This window comes from Desmodus rotundus, chromosome 2, assembly GCF_022682495.2.
Source record: "Desmodus rotundus isolate HL8 chromosome 2, HLdesRot8A.1, whole genome shotgun sequence".
Taxonomy (NCBI): Eukaryota; Metazoa; Chordata; class Mammalia; order Chiroptera; family Phyllostomidae; genus Desmodus; species Desmodus rotundus.
This window is the reverse complement of record NC_071388.1, coordinates 42,526,393-42,548,849: the sequence shown is the minus strand read 5'-3', so window position 1 is coordinate 42,548,849 and position 22,457 is coordinate 42,526,393. Positions and strand designations below refer to the sequence as shown.

At 39.2% G+C, this 22,457-nt stretch overlaps 1 protein-coding gene across 7 annotated transcripts in view; it reads right to left on the bottom strand.

Annotated features, from left to right (window-relative positions):
• The window catches only part of YEATS2 (YEATS domain containing 2), an 85,310-nt gene that overhangs the window by 21,303 nt on the left and 41,550 nt on the right, over positions 1 to 22,457 (bottom strand). For 5 of the 7 annotated variants that reach the window (XM_045198560.2, XM_053918134.1, XM_053918135.1 and 2 more), the window contains exons 12-19: positions 21,194 to 21,352; positions 19,262 to 19,365; positions 17,189 to 17,296; positions 16,513 to 16,695; positions 7,562 to 7,820; positions 5,320 to 5,481; positions 3,511 to 3,692; positions 2,281 to 2,439 (exon numbers count right to left, since the gene is read on the bottom strand). In XM_045198560.2, the coding sequence (XP_045054495.2) occupies positions 2,281 to 2,439; positions 3,511 to 3,692; positions 5,320 to 5,481; positions 7,562 to 7,820; positions 16,513 to 16,695; positions 17,189 to 17,296; positions 19,262 to 19,365; positions 21,194 to 21,352 (1,316 nt within the window). The remainder of the gene's footprint in view (positions 1 to 2,280; positions 2,440 to 3,510; positions 3,693 to 5,319; positions 5,482 to 7,561; positions 7,821 to 16,512; positions 16,696 to 17,188; positions 17,297 to 19,261; positions 19,366 to 21,193; positions 21,353 to 22,457) is intronic. The other 2 variants (XM_045198589.2, XM_045198583.2) reach the window with 2 other exon arrangements.

Here is a 22,457-nt window from a genome sequence, read left to right as displayed (position 1 = left end):
TCTCTATTTTGACTGGGATAGTGGCTTCAAGAGAATATACATTTGTTAAAACTAATTGAGCAGTACACTTACGATCTGTGCATTAATCTATGTAAATTATATCTTAATAAAAGGCAATAGTAATTGTCTCAGCTGTGGCAGAACAGAGAGAAAGTCACCACAGTGGCTGCAGCATAGCAGGTAGAATAAATCAACTAAGGTTTTAAAGATCTGCCTGACAAATATTGGGGCCTCGTATGTGTTTGAAATAGTTAAGAGCAAGTGACCACAGGGAAATCAGTACTCAAGGAAACCAAATGCTGGTAATTTGAAGAGATCAGTTAAACTGATAAACCTCTAGGTAGACTGACCAAGAAAAAAAGAGAAGATACATAATTATCAAAATCAAGAATTAAAAAAGGGCCCTGGCTGGTGTGGCTCAGTGGAGTGAGTGCCAGTCGGTGACCCAAGAGGCCGCCTATTCGATTCCCAGTCAGGGCACACGCCTGGATTGTGGGCCAGGTCCCCAGTTGGGAGTGTGAGAGAGGCAACCAATCTATGTTTCTCTCACACATCGATGTTTCCCTCCCTCTCTTTCTCCCTTCCCTCCTCTCTCTCTAAAAATAAATAATTAAAATCTTTATAAAAAGAATTAAAAAAGGAACATCACTAAAGATTCTACAGACATTAAAAAGATAATGAGGGAAAATTATGAACATCTTTATGCCAATAAATCTGACAGATGAAATGGACAAATTCCTTTAAAGATATAAACTACAATACCTACCTCAAGAAAAAATAAACTGAATAGTCCTGTACCTATTAAATACATTGAAATTAGAGTTAAAAATGTCTCCAATTAGGAAAACTCCAGGTCATTACAGCTTCCCTGTTGTAAACTGAACAGGTAAGGAAGAAATAATACCAATTCTATATAAACTCTTCCCAAAAAGCCAAAGAGGGAAGTTTCCAACTCATTTTATGAGGTTGGCATTACCCTGATACCAGAACTACAAAGAAAACCATTAGCCAACATCCCTTGCAAAAGTTCTAATTAATTTTTCAATAAACTCAGTATGTTACAAAAAACGATAATATATCACAACCAAATGGGGTTTATCCCAGGAATGCAGGGTTGGTTTAACATTTGAAAAATTAATATCTCAACATATTAACAAACCAAAATGAAAAACAGTATGATCATCTCAGCAGAAAAATTATTTGACAAACATGCAGTATCTGTTCTATGCTTTGAGAACTGTTGGTTTCTACAGTCATAGAAAAGTGCTATTGGCCTTGATTGGTGTGGCTCAGTTGGTTGGGGGGCATCCTGTAAAGCAAAAGGTCGCCATTTGACTCCCAGTCAGGGCACATGCCTGGGTTGTGGGTTCAGTCCCTAGTCGGGACACGTTCAGGGGACAACCGTTCGATCTTTCTCTCCCCTTTTCTCTGTCTCTTCCCCTCTCTCTAAAAATAAATAAAATCTTTTAAAAAATGCATTGTTTACTGATAACTGGTATCAAACTGTCTATATCCCTGTTTCATTAAGTTTTTGAGATCTAGCTATAGATTCAGATGATTATGGTATTCCTCACCCAGTTAAAATTCCCTATTATTATTGTTTGGCTTATGCTAAAAAAGTGCTGTGGAAACATGTACCAAACTCCGTATAGCATTTACTTACTATGTGGCTGAAACCACCTACCACACTAGTCAGAGTCTCCTATATGAAGTCCCTCCAGAGAAATTTTAGAATGAAGTGTCAAGAAATTTTTTTTTTCTTCTCTCTCCCTAATAGTATCAAGTTTACAACTAATCATACTTCTTGTTTTGCTTTGGCAAATTTATTAACTATGTACATAGGACATTACCGTTTGCATATCTAAATAACATCTGGCTTTTATCTTCTTATTCTACTTATGTTTTCCCAAATCTCAAGAGTTTATTCTTATTTTTCTATACTATTTTGTTTATTTTCTTTTAAAAAAATATTCTATTTATTTATTTTTAGAGAGAGGAGAAGGGAGGGAGAAAGAGAGGGAGAGAAACAGCAATGTGTGGTTGCCTCTTATACCCCTTACTGGGGACCTGGCCTGCAACCCAGGCACACGCCCTGACTGGGAATCGAACCAGTGACCCCTTGGTTCACAAGTCAGCGCTCAATCCACTGAGCCACACCAGCCAGGGCTATTGTTCATTTTCTTACGTAACCTTAATTTCTTTTTGTAAAGAAGTAGTTGTAAATATGTGAATGCCACAGTCACCATATATTTGTCTACGTGTCTGTGCACGTGCGCTTACCTGGGTAAACAAAGTGGTTTTTTGTCCAGAGATGACTTTTAATGTTTGCTGTCCTTGGGCAGAAGATGTGCTGACTCCCAGTGTTCCTTGGACCACTGACCCAGTGGTCAGCTGTTTTCCAGATGTCTGGGGTGATGGCTGGCCAACTAAAAATGTACCCTAAGTTAGAAAAATAAAGACCTAATCAGTAATTTGTTGAATTCAAATAACTTGCTCTGATCCTTTAAATCACAAGGTCCCATGTTACAAGCTACAATGCTCCTCTTATTCTGCAACTCTGTCAAAAGAACCGAAAAGAGTGGTGTTCAGTGTCAGTACCACCAGGTACCCTCGTTTCTCAAACTTTGCACAGTAGTTACGAAGGAGGTGTTAGAAACTCGAGTTTTGCAACCAAGTCCTCAAAGCTAGATTTAATCATTCAGACTGATTCCTATCCATCCTTCTTAATTAAAAATGTCTGGAACCAAAAATTTATTACTTTCCTTAGAGGAGAGACAAGACTTTGGTGACAAGGCAAGGAGGGTGGAAACCTTTTCTTAATCTTGAATCCAACCTAACTCCAAATACTACAGCCTCATAGTATCTCTTTGGCTTCTCCCTTCTAAGAGAAAATGTTCAACTATACATTTTTTTTAAAGTCTATTTTATGTTGTTGTTTTTTAAATTATTTATTTATTTATTTTTAGAGAGAGGGGAAGGGAGAGAGAAAGAGGGAGAGAAACATCAATGTGTGGTTGCCTCTTGCGCGTGGCCCACCGGGGACTTGGCCCACAACCCAGGCATGTGCTCTGACTAGGAATCGAACCGGCAACCCTTTGGTTTGCAGGCCAGTGTTCAATCCATTGAGCCACTCCAGCCAGGGTTCAACTGTACATTAATACTGTTTATTACCTATGCTGAGGTAATAAACAGTATTAATGATTTGGGCATTATCAGCATACTGAAAAATCTTTGTGTCAGAAAGACCTTGGTTTAAATCCAAAGCTACCACTGGCGTTAGCAGATAGGTTTTGGATAAGTTCCTTAAGTCTTTCTGAATCTCTAGTTCCTCTTCTCTTAAAATAAAACAAGCCCAAAGTAATATAGATTTATAACATGGCTGAAATGTCATGTTATATGACTGTATAACATGTATTTGACTCCTGATCCCAGATCTGTAATGGCAAATCCACTACAATTAAAGGCAGTTAATAAATAACAATGAAAAGATACCAGTCACAATGACCAGACCTGAGGTGTTTGCTTGAGGATGTAAGATGTGTAGGTCAAGTGCTGAGCTATCCCTCCAGGCCCAGCGGGGCTTTGGGTTCCTCCCGTTCCTCCTCCTCCTGCACTGCCACCACCTCCACTGCTGCCACCTCCTCCTCCTGCACCACCGCCACCTCCACTGGCAGCTGAGCCAGACTGTAGGTCTGCAAATACAATGAATGGCAGCAACATCATAAAAAGTATCACGAACCTTAACGGAAAAACAGGTGAGCCCACAGAGATCTCCTTTACAGCACAATTCCTTCCCTTTCCTGTTTTTCTCCTCCTTCTCTGACAAGAGTGAGAACTTCCTAGAGTTGAAGGGTGACATCTGTTTACTTTCAACTGAATGACAGCTGAAATTCAGTTCAGCTCTGAGTACAACGAAGAACTTATCTTTGACAACTGTTTTGACTTAGTTGTGGAAGATCAAGAAAAGTCTGATACTGACATTTTCTAACCCAGTATTGATTTTAATCAATACTTCAATGTGCTCAAAGACATGCTTCCAAACTTTTTGGTATCTGATTCAATTTAGTGAAACTGCTGGAATTTAGTGTGTTTTACAGTTTCACACACTAACAAACAGTGAACTCTAAAGTTTCTCAGATGCATAATGCTTTTAAAGCTGGATATTCTTAAATATCTTGTTAATTAAAAAGTAATTTATATACTAGAGTCTGCTATAAAGTAATTCATTTTTGTGTTTCAACACGGAGACTAAATGTCCTGTTTTGCCCAGAACAATTCCAGTTTCCCCCACCCCCGTCTCCCCTCACCCCTGGAAAAAATTAAGACTTTTCTCATATTTATGATGACTCCAGCGTCCCATTATTTTTTGTTCTTCAAATTCCACTTTAAAGCCTTTGGACCCTTTTTACTTCCCTTTTGGTAACATATATCAACTAAAATCTAAATAGCTCTCTGATGAATTCTGGAATACTTACGCTGTCCTTCTCTCACACATTTAACTTTCTGATATACCACTGTCTAAGCACGAGGTAAAAATACCATGGTGAGGAAGTGGAAATCACCCATTAGAGGCAATAAACAAAATGGCGAGTAGTTTACACACTGCATTTTGGCAAGAGCGGCTCATTTCTAATGAACTCGATTGCTGCACCAATTGTATTTCTGATTCAGAAGGCAGTAATTCCTTTTACCATTTCCTTTTCAACACTACCCAAATTATTGTTCCCTGTATGTCAAAGCAAAAGTTTATGTATCTAGATAATCGCTGAATTTAATTGGGGCTTTAAGACATATATTTAGGCTGAGCCTGTATTCCTCTTTCCATCTCCAAAACTAGCAAATTTAAGAATATCTACAGAATGGCAGGCAGGGACACTTGATTCCAGTTCTATTCTTATCTCCTTCAGCATAAAAGTAGGTTCCAGCTTCTGGAAGGAGACAGACCTTCCTCCCAGGTATCACCAGTTTCAGTTACCAGTGAAAGAAAAATCTCGTCTTCTTTTGCAGTTCACACAAACGGCTGGCTCCCAACACCGCCTCAACAGCCAGGCCTCCTCAGTGTAGTCCCTACGGAGCGATCCCGAAGTCTCAGTAGGTAAGCCCCAAATAACCGTGCTACGCCTCCTAGACTATGGCTATTTAAAGCCAACTCTAGTTAGAGTGTGCATATGTTTTAAGTGCATTTGGGCCAATACTACCATTATGCCACCAAGCAGAGCTATGGAAATGCTTCCAGGAACAGGCGAAAACTGCCCCTCTGGTGAATGAAATGAACATACCCAGAGACCCAAGAACCAAATGACTTAACGATGAACTAACTAGCATTATTGGTGGCTCGCAGGATGGCTCCTTGAGGGATCAGCAGCAGTTTTCCTTTTCCTGAAGGGTTCTTGCTGTTCGTTGTGAGGTAGAGTTTTGTGCCAGGTGGCAAATTTGCCAAGTTGGCCAAATTAGTGGCTGGTAGCTGCAATGTTGCCATTACTAAAATGGTAAAAAGGAAAAAAAAAAAAAGGAAAGACACTAAGATAAAATGGAAGCGAGGGCAATGTTATCTCTAAAATTAAAACAGAGAGTAGTAATTATTAAAAAACACTAACATCTCAGCTGGCTCTGCCAAAAACAAAACACATACTAACAAACAGTGAACTCTAAAGTTTGTTTCTCAGATGCATAATGCTTTAAAGCTGGATATTCTTAAATATCTTGTTAATTAAAAAATAATTTATATACTAGAGTCTGCTATAAAGTAATTCATATTTGTATTTCAACACGGTGGCTAAATGTCCTGTTTTGCCCAGAACAATTCCAGTTTCCCCCTCTGTCTCGTAATTATTAATAGTGGCTCATGTTACTCTCAACAGTGTTGTGATTTAGACAATTAGTAAAATAATCACCCTGCCTGTGGATGAACACACAATGTTCCCCCTTTGTTTAAAGCCCCTTGAGTCAATTTCTAGTAAGGGATGAATCTACTGATTTAAAACAAAACTTCTAGCCTCCCTCAGTCTAAGAACTACACAACGCTACAGTCAACAATTGCCACAAATGCTATGAAACTGTAGTTCGTCTTCTCAAAATCTAACCTATGTCAAAGAACTTCCCCTGAGAATTTACTTCTTGATGCACATGGCTATAAAACCTCTAAACGCGAGTCTTAAAAGACTTGTGTATCAAATTCTCTAGTTTCTTTGAATTCAAATCCCCATGAAACGAAGCCTACAGAACAATATGAGTCACCACAAGGGAACAGACTCTCACAGACTTCTCCAGCCTGCTAAAGTGGTCCTCCTCTTTCATTACCACCAAAACTTTGGGAAGCGAGAACCTGCCAGCTGCCCCAAAATATCAGGGACTGATTAAAACTGAGCGCCATCTCTCTCCATTACCAGAACCAATCCCGTCTTACACCACTGTGCGTTTCTGCCACTGCCAGAAGCACAGACCTCTGTGGTCGGCCACCTCACCTGAGGCCCCCTCCACACTGCTCACAAGCCCTGACCTGAACCAGTCTCATTCCTCCCTCCCTTCCACGCCCCCAGGAATTCCTGCTGTGATCCTTATACCCTCTAGAACCGCAACCTCCTTGAACATTATTTTTGTGATAATTAAACCTGTTAATCCTCTGAAGATGTAACTTCTCCAGCAGCTCCCTCATCTAGGGGCTATTTTGTTTATTTGTTTATTATATTACCTTAATATCTGGGAACCAGGACTAGGAAGGGTGCCTTTTTGCTCTCCAGTTTGGCTTTTAGACCATTATCAACCCTCCCTCTAGGAAAAACAAAACAAAACAAACAAAAACCCAGATCCTCTAAGGTTTATGCTTGGTTATACCATCTTATCCCTCCTTTTTTGCTCTTATTTACTGAACTCCCAGTCACTTCTCATTAGCTGAAGACTGACTCCTAACTCAAAGCCTCTCTATGCTAAAGACTGTCGTTCTCAGTGACAGCACTGTAGATGACATTTAATTCTCTGGCTTCTCAGCTGCTTGATCTTCTAAACTGCAAACATCACTTCTTCCAGCGCATCTCGAGCACTCATGTTTAATGTCACAAACAAGCTCTGTCATCACCGGCAGTTCACCACCTCTGAAGTCTCTATGTGGTACAACCCCTACCTTCTACCCTTCCATCTCACTGCAACAACTCTTTAGCTTCACCAAGACCTTCAAAAGTTAGTAAACATTTAATCTCTTATGTATATATATTTTTTCATGCCTTCACAGAAACAACACATTAAAGCCTAAAACATATCCAGAGTGTTTAAACTTTTGCGTGATAGAGAATGTGTTAGTCAAGTACCCCAAATGCTGCGATGACCACAACAAGTTTTAAGTCGGGAATACAACCCAAAGTGGAGATGAGGACAAATGAGAATTATCTTTCAAACTTGAATGCAGCATCATAAAAAAAATACCCTCCATCTTTATTATTACTGCACACACACACACACACCCCCCTCACTAGGTTTTCCTAAACAGAATCAAATACCAATGAAATCACCAGCAAAGAACATTGTGGCAGGTGCTGCTGAAAGGGCCCCAGTTAGTATTAGTTACCTGAACCCTGGGGTCCACTCTTCTGAGGGCCAGCAGCAGTGACCTGAGCCTTGGTTAAGGCTTGCACTGGCTGAGCGACAATGGTTCCTCCACCTCCACTCACAATCGCTTTGGCAACTCCTTGGGTCACAACTTGCTTTGGACCAACTGCTTTGGCGACCGAAGAGCTGGCCTTGGCTACAAGGATCTGGCCGCCACTGATTGCCACAGCCTGTTTCACTGTTGAAGGTAAAGTAGACCCAACTGGCACCCCAACGACCTGTTTAAAACAGAGGAAAGTCCAGCAGTGCTTCTTCTCACAGTCCTTCCGAGAGCTCTGAGAACAGAATAGTTACTGTGTACTAGCAAGTAACAAAGCAGAGTCCTAGAATTAGTAATGGAGTCCAATCCAATGCGGGAAAGCAACTGATGACAGATGTGAATAGCAGCAATATTTCTTACCATTTGGATATTATTACAATTAGAGGTTACAGTTTTTCTCTTTACCCCAGCTACTATTTATCACTTATTTGAACTATAAAAAGTAATACATGTTTTTATAGAAAATACAAAAGTGTAAAGAAAAAATCCTACTCATTCAGAACAAACCTCTTAATATTTTCAGTGAATACTTCCAATTCTTTTCAATATTCATTTAAAAAGATTAGGATCACACATGATTTTCTAATTTTTAATTCTACATATCACCAACATTTCCCAGTTACTATTTTTCAAAACATTTTTAGATGACCAAATGATAATATATTAGAATATATATACCATAATGTATATAAACATTTCACGACTTAAGATACTGAGGCAATTTTAAATTTCACATTATGACAAACTATGCAATAAACATTCTCATTAGTGAACTGTAAACTCCACTATAAAAATTTAAATATCAGCTCTGGTTCGTGTGGCTCAGTGGATTGAGTGCTGGCCCATCAACCAAAGGGTCGCCAGTTTGATTCCTAGTCAGGGCACATGCCTGGGTTGTGGGCCAGGTCCCCAGTGGGTGGGCACATGAGAAGCAAACACACATTGATATTTCTCTCCCTCTCTTCCTCTCTCTCTCTAAAAATAAATAAATGAAATCTTTAAAAAATTAAGTATCACCTCTTCTGTAATCCCTTCCAAGTTATCTCCATCTGAAATGATTATTTCTTCATCTCTAGAAATCCTAGCAACTCATGTTACCTCTTCCAACTGTTTTTTAAGAAAACTTATCTTTTTCTATGTTCTCCTAATCTGTCCTTTCCTAAAGGTAGACATTCAATTAAAAATGAAAAAGTGTAAATAAAAAAGCTATTTAATTGAATTTTTGAAAAGATTTTTAGAGAGGGGAAAAGGAGGGAATAAGAGAGGGAACATTGATGTGTGGGAAAAACACTGACTGGTAGCCTCTGGTACATGCCTAGACTGGGACCGAACTTGCAACCCAGGCATGTTCCCTGGCTGGGAATTGAACCGGCAACCTTTTGCTTTGCCGTACGATGCCCAACCAAGCCACACCAGTCAGGGCATATTTAATTGAATTTTTAAAGACAGACCCCAGTACCTAAATTATGAAAGTTAGAAGTATCTGGTTCTGAAAATACTGTAAACTCTTTAAAAGAAAGAAACTACTACAGAGCTCTTTCAAAAATTTTATTTTATTGATTATGCTATTACAATTGTCCCAATTCATCCCCCTTTGCTCCCCTCCACCCAGCATCCCCCACTCCCTCAGGCAATCCCTATACCTTATTCATGTCCATGGGTCATGTGTATAAGTTCTTTGGCTGCTCCATTTCCTATACTGTACTTTACATCCACATGGCTATTCTGTAACTACTTATGTGTACCTCTTAATCCCCTCACCTCTTCACCCATTCTTCCTTCCCCTCTGGCCACCATCAAAATGCTCTCTGTATCCATGACTCTGTCTCTGTTTTTGTTTATTTAGTTTGATTCTTAGATTCAATTGTTGACAGGTATTTATTGCCATTTTATTGTTCATAGTTTTGGTCTTCTTAACCCTGTGGTGGTCACACTTCCTAATAGAGTGTGAGAGGTCATGTGGATGACATGTGTCATCCAACTCTCTCTGTTGCAGAATTCCGGGTAAACCGCACAGCTTAGGAGCTTGGCTGGAACTGAGGTGATGCAACACCTTTCGAAGATTATTAATCTGAGCTCACGCAGCGTTGCCATGTCGACATTGGACTAAAACTGACGATTAGTTTGCATGGACGCGACCACTTATAAATAAGTCCCTTTAATGTTTCACATGATAATGGTTTGGTGATGATGAATTCCTTTAGTTTTTTCTTGTCTGGGAAACTCTTTACCTGCCCTTCAATTCAAAATGATAGCTTTGCTGGGTAGAGCAATCTTGGCTACAAGTCTCTGCTTTTCATGACTTTGAATATTTCTTGCCAATCCCTTCTAGCCTGCAAAGTTACTTTTGAGAAATCAGCTGACAGTCTTATGTGAACTCCCTGATAGGTAACTTTTTTCTTGCTCCTTTTAAGAACTTCTCTTTATCTTTAACCTTTGGCATTTTAATTATGATGAGAGTCTTGGAGTGGGCCTCTTTGCATTGATCTTGTTTGGGACTTGCTGTACTTCCTGGGATTGCATGTCTATTTCCTTCACCAAATTAGGGAAGTTTTATTTCATTGTTTTTTCAGATAGATTTCCAATTTATTGCTCTTTCATTTCTTCCTCTATGATGCAAATGTTAAACCTCTTGAAGTTGTCCCGGAGACTGCTTATACTATCCTCGTTTGTTTTGGATTCTGTTTTCTTCTTGTTATTCTGATTTGTTGTTTTTTGCTTCCTTATGTTCCAAATCACTGATTTGATTCTCAGCTTCACCCACTCTACCGTTGTTTCCCTGTAAATTGTTCTTTATTTCAATTAGTGTATTCTTCATTTCTAACTGGATCTTTTTTTTTTATGCTGTTGAGAGTTCCTAAGTTCCTTGAGCATCCTCATAACCAGTGTTTGAACTCTGTATCTGATAGATTGCTTGTTATTTTTCTGGAGTTTTGATCTGTTTTTTCATTTGGGCCATGTTTTCTTCTACCGACTCAATTATCTGCTGGTTTTTGTAGCCAGAGGTTAAGTTACTCTTCCTGGCACTGGAACCCTGGGCCGGGGGGCCTGGTGTGGGGCTGGGACTCCTTGCTCCCGAGATATCCCTCCAGAATTTTTATTCAACACACATGGATGTGGGACCAGCCCATTCTGCGTCCCTGCCCTTCCTACCAGTCTGGATGGATGTGGTTTCTTTAATTCCGTAGTTGTCAGAATTCCAATTCAACTTGATTTCTGATAGTTCTGAGTGATGGCTGTTCTATAATTTAGTTATAATTTTGATGTGATTGTGCAAGGAGGCGAGCTGTGTTTACTTATGCTGCCATCTTGACTGGAAGTTACTGCAGAGCTCTTTTAAAACAAATAGTAGGATGTTCATTTAGAAGAAACAATGCAGTTAATGGCATGGTGGGGCAGTATCTTCCACTCCCCAGTTGTTTATTTGATAAAGAGAACTTCTCACCAGAAACTAGATGATAAGATTTTTATGAAAATGGCTAAAGATTGGCCTTAAAAAAGCAAAAAAGATAAAGTTAGAAGTACATTTTACCCATAAGATTGGAGGGGAAAAATGTAAAAGTCTGATAACGCCAAGAACTGGCTAGAGGATATGAAGAAACAGGAGCTTTTGTTCACTGCCCATAGAAAAGGAAACTTGTACAGCCACTCCAAAAAGGTATCAGCCTACCTAGTAACACCGAAATTTCACATAACCCATGTTGTAGCAATTCTACTTTAGGGACTACAGTTGACCCCTGAACATAGACATTTGGGGTGCTGACACCCCCACACACAGCTGGAAAAACCAAGTATAACTCAACTCCCCCCAAACTTTACTACCCCAGATGCCCCTCAGTATTCACAAGGAACTGGTTCCAGGAACCCCCGCAGATACCGAAACCCATGGACACTCAAGTCCACTATACAAAACGGCAGAGCCGAATGCATACAGTCAGCCCTCTGCATCTGTGGACTCCCAACCACAGACTGAGAAGAGCACAGGCATTTACTGAAACAAATTTGCATATTAGTAGGCCTGTGCAATTCAAAACCATGTTGTTCAAGGGTCAACTATATCTTTTATGTAAATGTTCAAACACACAAACATTACATGTTACTTACAGCTATGTGTTTACATAATAAAAGTATGGAATGGAAAGCTACACGTCCAAATCCATGACAGTGTTGCTTTTGAAAGGAACAAAGTGAACTTCATCAGTCATGTTTTATTTAGAGAAGAAATGATTTAAATTAAATAGTAACACATTAATTTAGAGTATTAATTACGCTAGTATTGATTATACTGTTCTCTGTATTTTACTGAAATTTTAGAATCTTTTTAAAAAAGATTTTATTTATTTTTAGAGGGGAAAGGAGGAAGGAGGAGGGGAGAAATATCAATGTGTGGTTGCCTCTTGTGTGCCACTCACTGGGGACCTGGCCCACAACCCAGGCATGTGCCCTGACTGGGAATTGCACTGGCAACCCTTTGGTCCACAGGCTGGAACTCAATCCACTGAGCCACACCAGCCAGGGCTTATTTTTTTAGACTCTCCATAAATTAAAAAAAATAATAGGACTTCTAAAGAGATAGAACAAAATGATGGGCCATATACAGCTGATAAATGGGAATTTTAAGTTAAATAATTACTAAATTATACATGGTTTCTTTTCAAGGAATGTGATGTAGAGAAATACACTTGCCATATACTTGGATAATATGGCTGATATCAAAAAAATGTCCCTATCACCTAGATAAACCACAGAGTAATACAAAAGAAAGAATACGGGTTTTTCTAAGCAGTCAGACCTGGTTTCCCAGTTTTATTTCTTCAGTTAGTACCTGGGTAAGTTATTTAACTTAACTTGAGCTTTATCTTTAGACATCTCATCAATAATATTTATCTTGTAAGATTATGAGGCGTAAACAAGAATAAGTTTATAAAATGCAAGCCAACATGAGGTACACTGTAAATGATCGCTGCTGCTGACCATGACACTCACTATTACCTGAAGAATGGTAATTTACACAACTACATGGATAGTCAATAGATACAGAGAGAGCGCCGGAGGATAAATATTGTGTTCAGCATTTGTCCAGGGCACAGGATCTTGATCTTAAGCCCTAGATTGTTAGTCAAACAGAAATTAAAGTATGTAACATCTGATCTCTGCTTTAAAATATTCTAGGAAGAGAAGTAAGATTAGCAAAATGCTGGTAATTGTTGGAACTGGGTAATGGGCATGTGGGAGTCATTACAATAGTCTCTCCATTTTTATCTAAGTTTAAGAAAGGAGGGAGGGAAAGAAGGAAGAAACAAAAGAATGAAAGAACAAATTTTTAAAGAAGCAAGTTGACCTAAAATGGGGAAGAGAAATCCTCCCAGCTACCTGGCTTCATTAAAACAATTCCTAAGGATTATCCAAACCTCTTTATTCTGACCATATTAGCCTCATTCTGCAGGCAACACACAGTGTTCCTGTGGCTGCAGAACTGGGAAGGTCGCTCCCCCTAGAGATGTGGAGATATAAAAACTCTTCTTCGTAATCAAGAAGTTTTCTGTGCATTTACTTAAAAAAAGTTTCTTAATAATAGAAAAACATTTTTGGTGTATAGCAGAAATTTTCAGCTGAACCCCAAATTCATACTTTGCTTCTGTCTCATAGAAATAGAGCCCCAAGTTTTCAGCTAGGGACATGGCCACTGAGAATACTGACTGTATTTTCCAGCCCCTGCACAAGTAGGTTTGGTCATCTGATTTGGTCAATAAAGGCATGTGAACAGAAGTGATGAGTGTAACATTTTGGTTATGCCTCCTCTCCCCAGGTCCCTTTCTCTCTTCCTCTGGCCAGAAATATGAAGATGGTAACATGAGATGGAAGTAGTTATCTTGGCCCACAAGGTGAAAATAAAATTTTGAGAATGACAGAGCAACTAAGAAGGAATCTAGATTCTTCATGATTGTAGGATCAACACACCAGAACTGCCTACTGGTCTGTTATGTATGAAGTAAATAAACTTACTTAAGCTTCTGGTTTTTGGATATCTTGGTTACAGCAACTGAATATTTTTCTAAGACAAGTCTTCACATATCCCAAATATAGCAAATTTACCTATTACATAAGCTCAGTTACACATAATCTATTTTGTGTTCCTAAAGAAAGCAAAGTTTACAAAATAATGCATACATATTGAACCTATTTTAATTTCTTTCCCCAAATTCTATGCATCTGACTTGCTTTTCTCTATGCCAAACTCTATCCTCACACTAATTGCTTCAAAATTTCCAGGATATGACACAATCTCTCCAAGAGTCAAATAAAACATGGTATCCTAGGTTGGCCGCGGGAGGGCAGTTTTTACTAGCAAAGCTTATCTACTAAGAGCACAGCACTAGCAAGATTAAGAGCTCCTCCTTTATTCTAAAAAACGGAGAATGAAGAAGTTGGGCATTCTTCTGGGGGGAACCCTACACACACCTGTCTATGGACATAAGGCAGGCTCTTCAGTAGGAAACCACAACCCCAAATTAGTTTTGCTTTTTTTTTTCAAACAATATAACATTTTGGCCTACAACCTTCTCTGTATTCCTAATTTCCTTCTAGTTTTAACAAAGCAGGCACCCTTCCTTCTGTATTGTTATAAATACACCACTTTGATTTATGCTTTGATTCACTGTTTCTATTTCTGCCCTTCCTGTGCCCTTTACAGATACTTGTAAGTCAGAATTCACTTCAGTGACAGGAAGATGCAGATTCTGTACATGTGATTTTCCCTCCAGATACTGAACACTACAGCCAATTACAATTTAGTACTCAGTGATAACAACTGTTACCATGGTACTCGTGCATGTGTACAGCAGGCTTGTCCCCAGTCACATACATTAGCACCTGCTCTGTGCTAGGTCCTTTACATGAGATGATCTCTAATTCTAAACCTCTGAAAGACAGAGGATATTTTTCCAAAGATAAACCTGCCCAGGCCACACCAGTAATCACTGGTTGAGATCTGAGATTTGTAACAAGCTCCAGTCTGAAGCTCATACTCTGTACTATACATACTGCCTGCTTTCCAACACGAACCCATTGGTCCCTATCTCTTTTCAAGTCAAAAATTGTACCCCTCTCTACTTTCAGGAAGATAAGCTGTGTTTATATTGTGCCAAAGTTGTATGGAAAGTAAAACAGTCCCGTTTTGTTCATCCTTTCTGGTTTCCCGCAATTTCTAGGAATGTACTTCAGCAATAACCAGGGACTGCTTGTACTTGCTCCTTATCTTGAGTCCAAAGCATGAATTAAGTTTCCTGGATAAACACTGATGTATCTTCTCATGCCCTAGTGCCTCCTTGCAGTTCTTTCACATTCTTCTGTAGCTTTTCTTTTTAGCGCCCTTAAACTTTATTCAGGGCATTCTAGCACAAACCTGTCCACTTCCTCTTAGTCCTCATTGCCACTGGGTGGGTGACAACAGGGCAAGAAAGCCAATACAGTTCTTCAGCATTGCTGGATGAGTGGATTTGCAAATGCAAAGCAGCCCAAAGTGGAAACTAACTTATTTAGTGTCTGAGCATAAACAGCAATGCTGTATTAACTCAAACACCTAAACTGGTATTACCATTTATCTCTAAGTGAAGTAAAATAGATTTTGAAGAACATATACAAAGTGTCTGAGTAGGAAGTCCAGATGACAATAACTCACTCACTAAAGGACACTAACAAAACACTTGCCCCTGACCAAAATAATGGAAGGCACACTGGAAAGCCACTGAGGCACCCGTCTTAGTGATTCTGGCCATGTAAGCCACAAAGTCAAACTGGTGCTATAGCTCCATGGTTCCTAAATTTGCCTGATCATATGAGTCAGTACGGGAGCTTTTTAAAAATCCAGACTTCCAGGGCCCCCAAGATCTGATTCAGTAAGTGTGAGATAGGAACCTGGGCATCTCTATGTGTTTTTAGTCACCAGGTGATTCTTATGACCAGATACGTTTGGGAAAGTAATGGACTCTTACACATTCTAGAACCACCTATACGACACCACAAATTTTTACTTCAATCCATATGTAGCTATCTAGACTAACCAAAATATCTAAAATCTTTTTGTATTTTAAAGTATTCCCCTCCAAACAATTAACTCTCCCTAGATAGGCTGGCTCTCAAGTTGAAAAACAAATACTTCACACAATGTTTTTAATAGCTTTAGAATATATCTGCTCCCTACATGGGATTATTTAACTTTGAATGTTCTAAAAGCATGTTTAATTACAGACAGTGTCACACAGATTTTAATTAGCTCTGGAATGAGGCATCTTGGAATCAGCAGACGTGGGTTCAAACCCTCTGTCACTTACTAGCTGCAGGAAAACATGGATCTGTGTGCAACTTCACAGCTCTCCCAACACATTAATTTCCCACACTTCCGTTTTATACAGAAAAGAAACTGTCCAAAGAGCCAAGAATCATTAAACAGATCACAGAGCCTGGACATCAGAGGTACACACGACAGCACTCTCCTACCAGAAATAAACAAGTAAACCCGTAAGGCAGGCCTTGGTGCTGTCAGCGGCCCATTTCAGAACGAATCAGTGGAAAGTTGTGTGCATGAAGTCAATCACCTTCGCTGCCACAGAGGTAACGTCGTGTCCCTTTGCCTCTGTGCCTGTTCCTGGAGCCCCTGTCATCCTGTGCGTGCCCCTGCTCTCGTCAATGATTACTGGAAGGGCAAATGGAGCTAACACCAACTGACGTGCTTTTCCGATGGGCTTCCATCTACAGGTTTTTCTGGGACCAGCAACCCTGTCACCCTTTACCTTTCCAGCACTTGTCAATTACTTAGGCGAATAATGGTCATTTACTTGTTGACCTCCCCATCCCTACCCAACACAAACCTTGGAGGGCTGAATCTTTGGTGACTGGGCAGTCCCTTCTCCAGCAGTTATGACCTGTTTTTGAGGGGACACAGCTATCATGTGACCCCCTTTCACAGTCACATACTGAGGGAGTGGTGACTGGCTGGCAGCTCCTGTTGTGGGCACGTGAGAGGCTTCACCAGGTTCCTGTTTGATGATTACCTTGCAACAAACATGATAATGATACTGAATAAACATCCCAAGATAAAAGCTACTAATATCTGAATCTATTCTGTCTGTAGGAATTAATAAATGAATGAAGCTTGGTCTGTAAAGAACGACTCCACCAGAAGGGTAAAAATACTGCTTAAAGATGGCCCACAATAGCTATTAAAGGGACCACAAGTAGGATCTGGACTTGATCCTATGTATCTGCAAACTGAGCCCAGTCATTCGTTTTGGATACTGGCAAAAGGCAGCAGAGAGAAACATACTGTGCTCTCTGGAGCTCCCATGTTGCTGGGCCCCAAGGCTGCCCTGTGGACATCACTGAATAAATGGAAGCACGTCTCCGAAGTCAGATCTGGTCTTAGAATTGAGACAGACTAATAAGTTACCTGTTGTGGGGTAGTGTCAGTCCACGCCACATGCTGCAAAAAAGACCATGTAACAAGACCTTATTGACTTGTAGGATAATCCCCTAAAAAACACTCACTTTTGTAAAAGCTCCAAGTCCTCCAGCTATAGGTTTGGGGCTTTGAACCTTAGGGTGACTCCCAATTGGGCAAAGAGGTGGCATAGATGCAAACAAAGAATCTTCCTGCTGCGAATATAAAAATATATATTGTACAGTTAGGATAAAATGCGTGATTTCAGATACTCTCTAGTCACTTATATTTAATACAAATATGTTACATTCTCTAGCACCATAAACCAAACCAAACCAAACCAAAAAGCCCAATACTCTTTGGGGTCTTCCAAGCCTCTACACCGGCATTTTTGTATCATTTAGAAAAACAAATGCAAAGAAAGGCTTGGCAGGAAATGCAAAGGTAACTTGGCAGGAACCTACTCCACGGTGCCCCACTATCTGCTGGAAGACTCCGATCATAGTACCTCTAATCATTTGTTGACTTGCTGGTTTGCAATTCTAGTCTCCTGCCAAATGGTAAGCTACTAAAGAACACGTGTTATATTTATTTCTTTTCTATCCCTACAGCCTAGGTACTAAATAAATAAATGAATGAAACAGGCAGTTAGAGTGCTTCAGTGTTTCAGAGTACTTACAACGTGATTTGTTGTCTATACTCAGAATAAATACCCGGGACATAGGGAAATTTTTCAATGAGCATTTAAAAAACAAAACACCAAAAAGAACTCAAACAATTAGCAATGCAAAGACAACAAAAGTCAACATGCAAAATACTGTCATTTGTCTCTAATTCTTAAATATAAAATACAGATCTCCAAGGTAATTTGTCATAAATAAATGTTAGGGGCAAGAAACAAAGTTAAGAACACCACCTCACTGTGGAATTAAAAGATCATCAGCAAATATTAAAAAGCACATTGGCAGAGAATTAAGACCTTAAAAGAAATTATTTCAATTCAGGAATCTGTATAACACAATGCTCACAGAATGCACTGAATTTAGAGACAAAATTCGCCTCTATCATCATCATTAAGTGTCCAATAAATGCTATGTTGGCACCAGTCATGGAAGAAATAATCTCTGAACTCTTGGGAACTCTCACATAGGAGTTTGTACCTCAAAAGGCCTAGCCATGATCTTATTTATCATTCTCATGACTAACCAAAGAGCAAGTACTGTCTTTGCTAAAGAGTGAGCATGTATCTAGCACTTTGATCTGAACAGGTCAGGTCCAAATTTCAAAGGACTTATTACTCTGAAAAATGAAAAACAAAGTGGAAAGAGGAATTATTTTGAAGTAACTAAATGGCTGACATGTGGAAAAGGAAATATATTTACTCCTTGTTGGTAAAAATATAGGAAAAAGGTATTGTCAGATAATTATTTTTATAAGGAAAAATTTATTAAAAAGCTGCTTCCCCCACATCCCCTAAAAGTAGGCGACCTCATCATAGTAAGTTTTCAAATAGATACTGGATAAGCAATAGAAGTGTTGAGAAACATTTTCTTTTTCTTTATTCCTTCTTGTATAAAGATGTTATTTATTTTTTTAGAAAGAGAGGGAGAAAGAGAGAGAGAAACATGGATTGGTTGCCTCTTGTATGAGTTCCAACTGGGATAGACCCCACAACCCAGGCATGTGCCCTGCCCAGGAATTGAACCAGTGACCTTTCACTTTGTGGGATGACGCCCAACCAACTGAGCCACACCAGTCAGGGCGGGAAACATTTTCTACACTAGGAAAAGATCAAGGTAAGGTAGAGAACTCTGGAGTAAGATGATCTTTAAGATACTTACTAGCTTAAAGCACAGGTGGCAAACACAAGGCCTGCGGGCCGAATCTGGCCCTCCACCTTGTTTTATCCGGCCCTGCACCTTGTTTCTACCCAGCGGCAGCGCTGAGCTCCCGCTTAACTGTTAAGGAGTAGTCAGTCACATTTATACAGTCCTAAAATTACATTCAGTCCTTTGAAGGCAACCATGAGGCTGATGTGGCCCCCGGTGAAAATGAGTCTGACACTCTTGGCCTAAAGGTTCTACTTCATATAATTTGCAGTATCAACGGACAAATTATTGCTGAACTGAAACACACTGTCTTTAAAACTAGCAAAATGCAATAATGCAATAGAGTGTTACCTTGACAGCAGATGTTATGAAACTACTTCCATGAATTTTAGGAATAGGGGAACCTGTTTCTTGGGAGGCCTGAGAGGCAGTGGAGAGCTTGTTTGTAGGACTTCCTGTAAGCAAGGCAGATGTAAAAAGTAAAGTAAAAATAATTTGCAAAATGGAATTTTAAAGCATTTTCTACCACCCTCTCCTTTTCCCCACTATTTATTTTTCTTTTTTCTTTTCTTTTCTTTCTTTCTTTCTTTCTTTCTTTTTTTTTTGTTCTATTATTTAAGACCTCTATTAACAGGTGCTTGTAGTTTGTTGACTTTTTTGAAAAAATGAAGTTGTAAACTTTTATATTTTTCATTTTTAAGGGCTGAAAACTGACAATCCTAAAGTTGCTATAGAAAAAATACAAGGATTCATCCTACAAAGTTGACCACTTCACTAACCTGAAAAGGGACAAGAAGCTAGTAAGGGAGTGTAGAAGAATAAGTAAAATAAGTATGCATACATATATATACTCTGTTACTTATATAAAAAGATAATACTGTAACAGTGGTATTGGTTACTTAACAATGTGCCAAACTGTATGCATTCAAGTGCATGCTAGCTCTTTCAAAGTAGTAACTAGAAGGTATACCTCTTTGAAAATACCTCCAACATTAAACATTTTATACTCTATCTGTACAATTGCCATTAGGGTCTGACAAAAGTAAGTCCCATTATCTACAGTCGAAAAATAAGACCAAAAATGCTATCTGATCACCTACCCATTTACAAACTTGCCTGCAAAGACGTTTGGCTGATTGCTAAAACTAAACATCCTCACAGGACACCCACTCAGCATCCCTAAGTATATTCAAAAGGTTATTTGGTAATTTCTGAAAGTAGCATTTATTATTTTTTTAAAGATTTTATTTATTTATTTTTAGAGAGAGGGGAACGGAGGGAGAAAGAAAAGGAGAGAAACAACAATGTGTGGTTGCCTCTTGCACAGCTCCTACTGGGGACCTGGCCCGCAACCCAGGCATGTGCCCCGAGCAGGAATCAAACCAGCAGCCCTTTCTTTCACAGGCCTGGGCTCAATCCACTGAGCCACCCCAGCCAGGCTGAAGGCAGCATTTACTTTTAAAGGAGTTCCACAACTGCCATAACTGTTAAAGGAGCCAACTTTTCTAAAAAAAAAAAAAAAAACAAAAACAAACTACTTGGAATGGCCCAACACATTCATGTGTGTTAAAATCAAATATTTGGGGGGAAAAGTTTCATTACCTTACAGTCATCCCTCTTTATTTCTCTTAATCAGAAGTGAAAACTACAGGAAGGTTTACACTTAGGAAAACACGTTTAAATAGTTTAATTGAAAGAAGTAGGTAAAATGTTAGTGAAAGTACTTCTAAAACAATCCTGAAAAGCAGAATGTAGTTAGTTACATGAGATGACAGTGACCAACATGGTGAATCCAAAGCCTTTTATTCTTCCTATCGGCGTTTTCTGATTGTAATGGTGGGGTGCACTTTTCCTCCCACACACAAAATTTATCTTATTCACAGGAAAGTAAAGATGACTTTTTAATTTGGGGTGAAATATATAGGGCTCACAAATTATTCTTGTACTAAAGCTTACTTTGAAAAAGTTAATAACCACACTGCTTATAGGCCCAAAAAGAATGTTTTCCAAATGAAATAAAATCAACTTTTTTTTTGAAAATTAATTATGGCTCACTTTTAATCTTTAGAAACTGAAAAGAAATCTTAAGTAAATTCCTAAAATAGAACTTTTATAAAGACTAAATCTTCCCTCAGAAATAGCACTGGTTTTACTCTTATATATTCCCTCCTGTTCATGGATAAAGATTTCGTTCTCCCATTGAATGGCTACTAAGTCACACTAGGATTTCATCTTTAAAAAGATCCAGTATTTGGATCGCATAAATATTGATCAAACACACACCTGCAGTGGGAGTGCTGGCTCCAAGCACCTGCCCTGGCTTGTCCATGATAACATAAGGATTACTAATAACAGAGCTGGCAGTGCCTTGCTTCACATGGACGGGAGTGGAAGTTGGGGTTCGAGGCAATGGTGATGGACTTGGTGTTGATATAGGGGAACCTTTATTAATTAAAAAGAGAAAAAATACACTAAACAAAATAGATATATTCAATCCATACAAGAAGATGCTGGAAGATAACGAAAGAAGGGCAGGGCTGCCAGGACAAAGGTGACAAACTGGGAAAGCAAACGAGACTGTATGCGTCAGGTACTGAGCAGCAGCAGCAGGCTGAGGCCAGGGACTGGTGTGTTTCACTCTCTGCAGCCTCATCTATGGAACAGCAGCATGAGCATGAGCATCACTGGGGAGCTTGTTAAAAACAGATTCCCAGGTCCTACCCCAGAACTACCAAATATAAATCTGTATTTTAACAAGTTCCCCCAAAGGCACATTAAAGTTCAATAAGCAGTGCTTTACGTAACAGTGTGAAACTGCTGAATCCCTAGATGATATATCTCTTAACAACTTTGGCAGGTTGTTATGATACAGGCTATACTCGAAGATGCTAAAATTAGGGAGGAAATTAGTAAGTGAACAGCTGTCCTTAGGAACCAGGAGTCCTGATTTGCAATTAATTTCTAACAGGAAAATATGAAAGTCACTCACCCCGAACAAGTTCCTGTGAGTACTATGTGACAGCCACAATCCAGAGAGTCACGTTCCTACAGAATATTCTCCAAGGTTCCCAATGTACCATTAGACACCCTCTATTGTCTTTTATTGACCAAATTTGTTATCCATGAGTTTCTCTTAACTTCAAACCAATGTATACATTCAGCCTCTTCCACCCCTGAATTGGCAAGTTCCAAAGTGCTTCTAACTGGTAGGTAAAATGATGCATTCTTTAATTCTCATCAATCTCAAAGCCCTGGATCATACTTCCGCTTAGTTTTCTATTTTTAACAAAGACTCCTATCCCCCCCCTTAATGTAAGTATCATAGAGATGCCTCCCAGGGCCTAAATATTTTTACTGACTTACTTTCATGTATTTTCTGAGTTGGTAGAGTCAAAATCATAAAGTATATTCCTACTGAAAGTTTACCCAACATAAATATGAAATTGTCTTCAGGCAATGAATAATTCAACCTTGGTGAAAATGAAGCCTCAGAACTACCTCCTGATAACAGGAATGAATATGTTTTCTCATGTGGTTAGAGTATGAA